Source organism: Ceratosolen solmsi, unplaced genomic scaffold (genome assembly GCF_000503995.2).
Source record: "Ceratosolen solmsi marchali unplaced genomic scaffold, CerSol_1.0 scaffold61, whole genome shotgun sequence".
Lineage (NCBI taxonomy): Eukaryota > Metazoa > Arthropoda > Insecta > Hymenoptera > Agaonidae > Ceratosolen > Ceratosolen solmsi.
Window position 1 is genome coordinate 1,422,786 of NW_011948435.1, and position 10,885 is coordinate 1,433,670.

The 10,885-nt window shown below is 40.6% G+C and overlaps 1 protein-coding gene across 1 annotated transcript in view; it reads left to right on the forward strand.

Annotated features, from left to right (window-relative positions):
- The window catches only part of LOC105364975 (uncharacterized protein PF11_0207-like), a 17,299-nt gene extending 7,145 nt beyond the window's left edge, over positions 1-10,154 (forward strand). The window contains exons 3-4 of the mRNA XM_011503021.1: positions 9,361-9,711; positions 10,125-10,154. Coding sequence (XP_011501323.1) covers positions 9,361-9,711; positions 10,125-10,154 — 381 coding nt within the window. The remainder of the gene's footprint in view (positions 1-9,360; positions 9,712-10,124) is intronic.
- The last annotated feature ends 731 nt before the right edge of the window (positions 10,155-10,885 follow it).

Genomic DNA, 10,885 nt, shown 5'->3' on the forward strand with positions numbered 1-10,885 from the left:
CCCACCGCCACCCCCCACCGCCACCACCGGCACCCAGTCGCTGCCCAACCACTGCCATTGCTCGCCCGGCTAATTATTCTCTTAAAATTCTCATCTCGTCGCAGCCGTAATGAATAATGAATAATGTCTCTCCTCGACTCCGACGGTCGAAAATCCTCGCGAACGGGATCGCGCACAGCGTTTCTATGATTTTTCATACTTTATCAGTGCGACTTTAACAGTGCGAAGGAAGGAACGGTTCGGCCTCTATATCACGATACTTCCAATGCACAGCCTTGCGCAATACTTTTTCGTTATCAAAAACAAAAAACAAAAAAAATTCATCGATGACATGGGTTAACCCGTGCTCGAATTTTCACGCGTTAATAATGCTTGAGGTAACGCCTCGCCTCTGCTTGTTTTTTCCTAAAAATTGATTGGATCGTATTGCCAGTTGTGACTGTGTGCGGCATAGAGTCTGTGGGTAAATCGGTAACGATATTCTTGTTTTTTTTTTTCGGTTATTTTTGGCCCCTCCCGAATGCTCAAAAATTATAACACGTGCTAATAAGGTTATAAAGAATTTCACTTTTGTTAAGACTTCTCGGTCGCCTTGTTTACTTACACTACACTTATGCAACTCGAAGATTTTCCTGATTTTATTTTTCTTATTCCCTGGTAATTTAAACACGATAAGCAACTGATAAAAAAGACTACTATCGCTTGTTTGAAGAGAAAAAAATGTGAGCGGCAAGACGACAGAGGGATTTTGGAGAAACGATAAGAGCAAAAAATATGTCAGTTATGCGAAAATCGGCGTTTCCATTATTATTTCATTATTTTATTATTTTATTCATTTTATTCTATCTTTTCGTTTAATTGTGTTTTCTTTCCTTTTTTTTTCTCTCTCTCTCTCTCTTTCTTTTAATTTTCTCCTTTTTTGTTAAATTTTTTTTACCCATTATTTTCTTTTATTCTCCTTCTTCTTCTTCTTCTTCTTCTTCTTCTTCTTCTTATTGTTGTTGTTGTTGTTGTTGTTATTATTATTGTTGTTGTTGTTGTTGTTGTTATTATTATTGTTGTTGTTGTTGTTGTTGTTATTATTATTGTTGTTGTTGTTGTTGTTGTTATTATTATTGTTGTTGTTGTTGTTGTTGTTATTATTATTGTTGTTGTTGTTGTTGTTGTTATTATTATTGTTGTTGTTGTTGTTGTTGTTATTATTATTGTTGTTGTTGTTGTTGTTGTTATTATTATTGTTGTTGTTGTTGTTGTTGTTATTATTATTGTTGTTGTTGTTGTTGTTGTTATTATTATTGTTGTTGTTGTTGTTGTTGTTATTATTATTGTTGTTGTTGTTGTTGTTGTTATTATTATTGTTGTTGTTGTTGTTGTTGTTATTATTATTGTTGTTGTTGTTGTTGTTGTTATTATTATTGTTGTTGTTGTTGTTGTTGTTATTATTATTGTTGTTGTTGTTGTTGTTGTTATTATTATTGTTGTTGTTGTTGTTGTTGTTATTATTATTGTTGTTGTTGTTGTTGTTGTTATTATTATTATTGTTGTTGTTGTTATTGTTATTATTATTGTTATTATCGTACTTTTATCATTATATTATTATTGTAATATTTACATTGATTCGCTTTTCACACTACTAACCTTATGTATCGCATTCTTTTTCAAGTTTCATACGGAAATTGGCCCGATTTTGATAATAACCGGGCATTATTATTATTTTTATAATAATAAGTCTCGTTCGTCTATATATGTAAGTACAAAAAAGATAATGAAAAGTCGAGAATCTATTTGCTTAAATAAAATTGAATTTAATTGCTTGAATCAAACTTGATTGTTTGCAATAGAATATAATGATTGCGAGCTTCGGCATTTAATGCGACCGAACGCGTTATTCGCTATTGCCAATGAAAATTGACTTGTTTGCCGTTAAAATGAAATAAAACTTTAATAATCAATAAGCCGAGAGCAAATTAATCGGCAATTTTCGTGCATGAAATTTAACATGATTCCCTATCTAGCGATTTCGCAAGAGCATTCATTAAATGTTAATTAAATACAAGTTTCGTCGGCATTATCATTTCATAATTGTCAAAGGAACATTTCCAAGATTAAACAATTCTGTCGCTTACTCTTTCTCGCAGACAGACTGTGTGTAGATTAAGTTATAACCGAAAAGGCCGAAAGTTTGACTTTTCTTTCGTCGTTTATTTTGCGTTTGAATCGGAACGCGCCGAGTGAGTGAGTGAGCCAAGTGTAGTCGCGAGCGTTGATTTGTCACTCCATCATCCTCGATAACCAAAGCATTTTTAACGGCAGATTAGCGGTAGAGGGAGACGGAGTGTGTGTAGTAAACGCATGGCGTCGAATGCGAGCTGTCGATTCTGCCGCCTCGACTACTAATTGCCGAGTGAAAGTCAATCGCCCGATGGCTAAACGGACATGTATAACGAAGACTCGAATAACGAGGAACGGGACGTTGCGCGAGAGGAGGATGGGCGATCGAGTTGGATGTTGGAAAATCGTAGCCCCGATTCAGTCGCTTCTTAATGCAGAACGAGGCGGGAAAGTTGCAGCCGTTCGGCCGATACGAGGAAAGTATGGCAGAAAAGCCGCGGGAAATCCCGAAGCGTATTACTCCGGTTCGGATTGGGGGAGAAGGGAGCATAAAAATTGGAGTTGGCCAATGAGACGACGAGCGCGAACGGGTATCGCTGTGCATGCGTAAGGGAGTGGCGGAGAAGCCGACGACGTTATAACGAAGGCCCGAATGGCACATATGCGCCCTGTGTAGTTTAAGGCTCGAGGGGGGGGGGGAGGGAAAGCAAATTACCGACTGCACCCCTCGGAACTAAGTTGCAAGCATTTTCCGAGTTTCCCAAGAACCGAAGGCCTTTCGGCGCTACATATACCCCCGCTTCTACCCCCCCCCCCCCCCCCCCCCCCCCCCCCCCCCCCCCCCCCCCCGGCCCCCCCCCCCCCCCCCCCCCCCCCCCCCACAACACTCCCCTCCGTAAAAGTCACACTTTTTTCGTCCCACCTAGCTTTGGCGAATCGGGCGTACGTTCGTAGAAAGTTTTTATATAGAACTCGAGGATGCTTGTGCGTACGAGTAATCCGTGGAATCTCGAGGGCGGATAAATCAAGTGCGATCCGGTAAAGATGCGCAGTCCGGCTTAGCGGGGGCAACTTGCCGATGAAAATTAGTTTTTGCGTCGCGGACGAGGACAGATGGCAATTTTTGCCCGAAAAGTGGGAAACTCCGATCCTAAGTGAGAAGAATGGTTGGAGGCGATGGGATAGGGTAACCTCGCTCCTCCCAACGGACTTCAAGATGATGATCTTAGGAAGGTTGAAAGTTGAATCGCGCGTGGTCGGGAAGTTGAATTTCCACTCTAAAGCTCTTAGCTGATCGCTCGCTCATTCGGCTCTTACTTAAACGGATTGCAATTTTAGAAAATCGAAGCTCACGACAATTTACAGGTGCGCTTCGAGACGAAGGATAATGGCTCGGGACTGATTTATTTTATTGGGAGAATCATGGCGAAAAGGTTGTTGGCCTCGAAACTAAATATTTTATCGCATTCGAAATAAGCTTTTTTGGGAAAGGAAAATGCTAGAAAGAGATATTGGACGAAAGTTGGGGAGATGATAATACTATTGCCATGAGATATATTATATATATATACATATATATACATATATATAAATACTATACCATAGAGAACGAACAATGCAATAAATATTAATATCATTCTTGGGAATCTATTCGTTCGGAATACCTTTATTGATGATAATATTCGAATAATTTGTGTGTTTTTAACTCAAAGGCATAGTATAAGTGTGTGTGTGCGCGCGCGCGCGCGCGTCTTATTAGAGGCGCCATATAATTGTTCAAATTTACATGCAAACGAAAAATTATTAATCTTTTGCACTCCTTTGTATCGTAAAATATCGCTTGAACTCCTCGTTATAATAATTACTTTTCAATTTATAATATGATTATGATTATTATTAACTACTTGTTATTATACGTGGTAGTTATTTATGTATTTTATTCGAGCATTGTTACAAAATACTTATTTATTAATTAATAATGCTTCATATTTTATTAAATGTGCACATAAATTTTTGCATATTCCATTACCGTAATGTCGCATGGAAAGTAAGAGAATGAAAAAATTCAATAACCCGATTTTATATACAATTTTCCTAAACGAATATGCATGCAGCGACATAAAAATACTTGATTACAATTATTCAAAATATGATTAATGCTGGCTGATAGGTAATTAATTATAAAAGACAACATTGAAATATTAAAAACCATGTTAAACATTTATTTTTTTTTACCATTTATTAGGGACGTCAAAATGTATGCACTAATTTAATGACTTTTTTTCTCAACTAAGTTTATCATGATTAAATCGACATATTGAAATGAAAATAACATTAAATTAATTAATATAGTTAAAATTCAATTTATTTAACATGCATGTACTTATACCACATAACATATATATATATATATATATATATATATATATATATATATATATATATTTTTTTTTTATAAAAAGAACACTGAGAGATTAAAGGGTATTATAACTAAATATCTTTTAAAGATATAATAATCCTCGTTGTTAATATTTAATTTACATGCAGGTGCTCATTAATGTAAATACAGCTGTGAATACATTACGTATTTGAAAATTTGTTAGTTTCGGTAAAAGTTTAATTGTTTTTATCAAAATAAGTTCTATGTTATATGTATATATATGTATATATATTAATATGAATGAAATTGAAATGAATTTCGATATTGTAGAATTGCAATAGTTTCCAAAACTCTATTTTATTATTTACAATTATTATGTTTATCTTGGAAATTATTGTAGTCTGTACCATTCTAGCTTTTATCATTTTTACATTTTTTATAGATACACATGGTATAAACATTCCGATGAGAATGACTTTTATTTCATATTATACTTTTGGAAGTATACATTATTTAAGTTAAATCGATTTTTAAACTTAATAATATTGGGAAATATGCCTATTTGTAGTTAGGATAATTTAATATATAAATCAATCAATATCAATTTATCAATTTATCTCGTATGTTGTGGGCAATTTCTAGATGCGGAGATAACAATTTTGCATCTGCGATTGTAATTTGCAAGGAATCATCGAATCGATGACCCCTCTATAATTTTCGCATGATTGTTTTCTCGCACATTGCTGAAACATCAAACACTTTGATGATTATTAGGATACACAGCTTTGCCAATTGATTATATATATATATATATATATATATATATATATATATATATATATATATTTGATTTGACTTGATGGTCTAATAAAAAGCCATAATGTTTAATGTTAATGGCAAAACTGTTGGAATTTGTATTAGGCGGAGAGGTCGCTGATAACGAGGTTAAAGTACCGCATTTTGCAGTTTTACGACTCTACACGTGGTAATTCGTCGTAGTCGACGTTAGATATACGAGGTCGGCCGTGATAAGGCCCAGGTCGAGCGTTTCCGTTCGGTATAGTCGAGAAATTTTCATTCGCCTTATTAAAATTTTAGTCTAATGAAAGCGGCTCTAATAGTAGTCTAACGACGGCTGTTAGTTATTTTATTTATTTGAATAATTTTTAAACAAGATAGTACGACTCTTTATTGCGTTAATCAATATTTGCTCTATTATCGAATTTTGGCTGTTGTAACGTTAAGCCTTAGTAATAAAGAGTTAAATATTCGTAAAATAATGGATAAAACTAATATTTTTATACCAGATGAGTGAATTATTGTATATACATATATATATATATATATATATATATATATATATATAAAGTTGTAATATTATTTATTATAGAACGATCAAACAAATAGAGCTTACGCTCGGGCTAACCAATACACACGTACACATGCATGCGATTGGCAATAAAATATTCAAACATATAAATTAATTACTTAGATGCTAATGTAAATGGCATATTTAAACATGCTAATGACATATTTATAATTTTAAAGATAATATTTTATTTTTGCTTTTTTTCCCCATTAAGCTCTCATTCTGCATTGTCGCGCCTTCGAAGAGATAAAAAATGTTTTATAAAATACGATGATTAAAGAATAATAGTTTCGTAGCTGTCGGTCGCTTAAAAATGTATGCGTGTGCAGTGTTGGCAGTGCGAATAGTAGATTATTCCAAATGTAATGCAGCGCGTCCGCAGATTATTCGGATAAAGTTAAAATTATCAACATTCGTATATTGAGTTTTATTGCCACGTCGGTGGATGCGTAGGATAGGGTGGTTAGTCGCGGGGAGAGTAGGAGGGTGTGTTGAAAGAGAGTTGAGAGAGAGAGAGAGAGAGAGAGAGAGAGAGAGAGAGAGAGGCAGGGGGTGGATAGAGGAGATTTGCTTCCCTTTAACCGTAAGCCATGCGTTTCGCGCGCATTTAATTTATTGCGCTTTGAACATCGATTAATTCGGACATTCTCGCGTTAGTCCCTGTTCACCACATTGCTAACTAGGATATATAGAAGCAGAGTATTTATATTGACAAAGCTACGTAAAAACGGCGAATCCCACAATTGTGCTCGTCGACTGGAATCTCCCTCTTCCTCGTGTAACGGATCCCGTCCCGTTACTTTTCGGAAAAGCCATTAATTTCCCGTACCTGCAATTTTCACTTCTTTCCCCCCAACGGGAGCAGAATGCGACGCACCTCGTGTACGCGCATCTTCGAAGGGTGGGAGAGAAAACTTGAGCTCAAAGTCGTAAATTTTCGCGCGACCTATGGAAAAAAAGGTACGAGTCCCGTGTGATGCTCGGTACGAGCGAAAGAGAAAACGGCAGTGGAAAAGCTACGGGGAAGAATAGGGTGTGACGCGACTGCGGGAATTGCATTGCAAACATAAATAATACTCTCCTCTTGCGCGCGTTGTAAAATCCGAGGAGGTTTTTCACGAGGCTGTGCACGCACGCACGCGCACGCACACGCACACGCACACCCCTTTGCTATTCCCCTTTTCCTTTTGAGGACGTTGGGCGAGCGGGGAGATGAAGCCAATCGCGCATTTTCCGAAAAGTGCTGGTCCCGCGTCGGCAGCACGGACAAAAAGAAGCAATTGCGCGCGTCCCTTTCCAGGTGGGCGGGCAATAATAATGCCCAAAGGGCCCTCTCGTAAACTCGGTATCGCGCTGAAAGTTTCGTTAAGGTCGCGGCGACTTTTCCCGGCCGGGCTCGCAAATAAAATGATTGGGCCCGGTCTCGGCGAGTTTATTGCACCGGCGGCAAGGGCCCTCGACCAGTGTCGGTAATCCTTTTCGTTTTTAAATTAGGGACGGCTGGCCGACTACCACATTATGTCCTTATTCTTCTTTGGGCCTGGCGTCGACGGTGACGTCGGAGTCGTCTGCCGCAGCGGCGGCGGCGCTACCCGAGGGAGAAAAAACAAGAGGGCCGCCGAGAGCGGGGAGGGAGGATGGGACGTTGGGCCAACCCGTTATGCAGGTAGACGACGGGGGCAGGAGGATTTTTCGTCGCAGTAAAACACTTGCGGGACCCGTATATGGGCTCGAGCGGCAATTGGCGGGAGTCCGAACTGTGGGAACGTGGAGCCGACTACACCCGGAGGCTGCGCCCCAAGACGCTTTTCGCGGCCAGTCGAGAATCCGCCTTTATATCATCCCCGGCATTTTCACGCCGACTGGGCCCACGCGCTTATCCGAGCTCCATCGCTTTCTTTGCCCTCTTGCGCCAATCTCCCTTACGTGCGCTCTCTAACCCTCCCCTCGTCTTCCTCTCCTCGTCCGTCATCTCCTCGCCGCCGTCGGTCCTTTTACCGACGGTCGAAGCGACCTTCCATTATTATTGCCGCTCGACTCCTTTCTTATCCTTACGACGGGCAATCAATTTTATAAAGCCCAACTGTTGAATGGAGCTTCTCCGTCGCGTCGGACGGCCCTTTCGCTTGTCTTTTGAAAAGCTCGGCTTTTCAGTCAGCCTCGATCACAGTTTAATTATTAATTTAATAGTAATGCGAGGGCACTTCCGGGGATCACACTTGGCTCGAAAGCCCAAGGATACGCAACTCGTATTATGAATCTTCCGCGTGCGAGGATCCGATACATCTTACTTTTTGTTTTCTAATCTGCTTTACGTGGATCTTTTTTTTTCTTTTTTTCTTTTTTATCTTTTTTATCTTTTTCCAACTACATTTTTTTTTTTTTTTTTTCCTTCGCTCCTTCTTTACGGGTATGAATTATCAACGTGCATTGACGGACGAACGAATGGCCAATCTAAAGCTCAGCGAGCTTCGAAAAATAATTATCTTTTATCTGAAAGGCGTGTAAACAAATTTTTCAAATAAATTTCCTATACCTCCGATTTTTCTTCTCGCCAGTGTTCAAATATTTAGACTAAATTGATATGAACACGTACATATGTATACACACATGCGCGCACGCATTTACATATGCATGCGTATATATATACGTATGTGTAATGAATATGTATATATAGATTTTATTTATATTTTTTTTTTTTTTTGTTTTTTTTTTTGTTTTGTTCCCCCGCTAAAATTGATCGAAAATTACAAAATACAAGCCTTAGCCCTTTATTTGACTTAAATAGAAGACAATATCATCTATTGCCGTTCGTACAAATCAACATTTGCTTTATCTCTAATGCGCCTAGAGACATTTAACGTTTCAATTACCTTCTCTCAAATATTGATAAAAACTTCTCGACATTGATATACAAATATTTATAATTAATCTTCAATTTATTCGTATAACTGAGTTTAATATGTACAGGCCATCGATGCGACTAGAGCTCGACTAAATAAACCATCATGGCTTGGACGAGCGATTCATGTAAATCTTGAATCTTGACTGGGAAATGATGGCTAAACAATCTGAAGAACCGTGATTTTGTGATTTTTATATCGACGTGAGAACAAGAAGAATAAGAGGAAGAAGGAGAGAAAGAAGATGAGGGATAAGAGTAACTTATATAAATGCAATACGCTGCACTGTGTACACGAGCTAATAAATTTAAACGGGCCTCTAACGTAACAACGATCTTCTTATACGCGTTAGGAAGAATATCTCGAGCTTCGAGCTTCAAATCGTTCTAAATTCGAATGACCGACTACGGCGCACGACCTATGTTAACGAAATGACTTTTAATAGTAATTCGCTCCAATAGAAAAACGACCGTTCTCCAGCCGTAGTCTTGGATACATTGAAGTATCGCGGTTATACCAATTATACTCGGTTATCTCGTGCCTATGTTTTCCCGTCTCTACGCTCGCATTAATGGATCATAGCGAGAAGGGGATAGGTGGAGGAGGAGGTGAAGGAGAAGGTGAAGGAGGAGGTGAAGGAGGAGGTGAAGGAGGAGGTGAAGGAGGAGGTGAAGGAGGAGGTGAAGGAGGAGGTGAAGGAGGAGGTGAAGGAGGAGGTGAAGGAGGAGGTGAAGGAGGAGGTGAAGGAGGAGGTGAAGGAGGAGGTGAAGGAGGAGGTGAAGGAGGAGGTGAAGGAGGAGGTGAAGGAGGAGGTGAAGGAGGAGGTGAAGGAGGAGGTGAAGGAGGAGGTGAAGGAGGAGGTGAAGGAGGAGGTGAAGGAGGAGGTGAAGGAGGAGGTGAAGGAGGAGGTGAAGGAGGAGGTGAAGGAGGAGGTGATGGTGGTGATGGTGGGGGGAATGGGGGAATGGGGGGGGGAGAGAAGAGTGGATCAGCTGACAAATGGAAAGGGTCGAGGCTCGAGTGGAAAATGCACGGGACGCGCGGAAGGAGCGGGAGGAGAAACGAAGGAAAGATGCGTATGGGCGCGCGAAAGGAAATTCGACTCGACGAGGGGCCAGCAGCATGCTTTATTCGGCCGAGCTCAGGGCCGTAGGAACGAGGCGGGGCCTTGGGCCAGTACAGAATCGACAACGCTCGCCACAATCGACCAATGCCATTTCAACGAGACGTCGACGTCGGAAAAATTGGCCATCGTTTCTCTCACCAAAAAAAAAACAAAAAAAAAAAAAAAAAAAAACAAAAAACAAACGTCTCCAATGCTTCCGACCATCCAATTTATGTTTAACAACTTATTTAACAGCTGTACGCGCGTGGCTGGGGTGCACTTTAAGGACGCGCCAAGATTAATCGTTATGCCCGTTGGAGTGATCGCTCGAGGAGCCCATTCGATCCCGATTAACAGGCAAACGGGGCAAAGACGTACGCCTAAAACCAAAAACGCCGTTTCTCGCAAATTCGTCCCCCGCATGTTCGACATTTCGCGCGGCAAAACAAGCACGTCGAGCACGCCAATGAAACGCGTATGAAGCAACGTTGGTTTTTGGCCTCCTGGATGAAAAGACGTTGCTCGCTCGTCTATCCTCGCAGTCGTCCGCCATTACGAATCCGACGAGCCGCGCTAATTGAAGGCGTCGAGCCGTTTCACGCGCCGATTTACGCTCGAGCAGCGTCGGGTATTCCGGGCGCGAATGGGCCAAGTGGGATGGGCCCGTCTAATCTTCCTGCATATTCCTCGTACAAGGGAAATTTGTACGCGGGCGCTCGTTATTACGTTACTAATCGTTAATCGTCAATGGTCGTCGAGGTCGCGCGGTGAGGAGCGAGGAGCGAGGAGCGAGGATCGAGAGCTCCTTAGTATTATGGTGACCTCGGGCATTCGCACGTGGAAAAACGACGGAGGAAATAGCGTGGTACGGCCCTGGTTACGCGCATGCGCCCCGCGGAAAAACCCTCTCCCGTTGCGAGGTTATCTGGCAGGCTCATTGTTCCCGGGCGCCATGGCCTCGCGTGGCGAAAGCCCATGGAAAAACGCTGCCACGAATGCGACGAGGCACCTCCGGA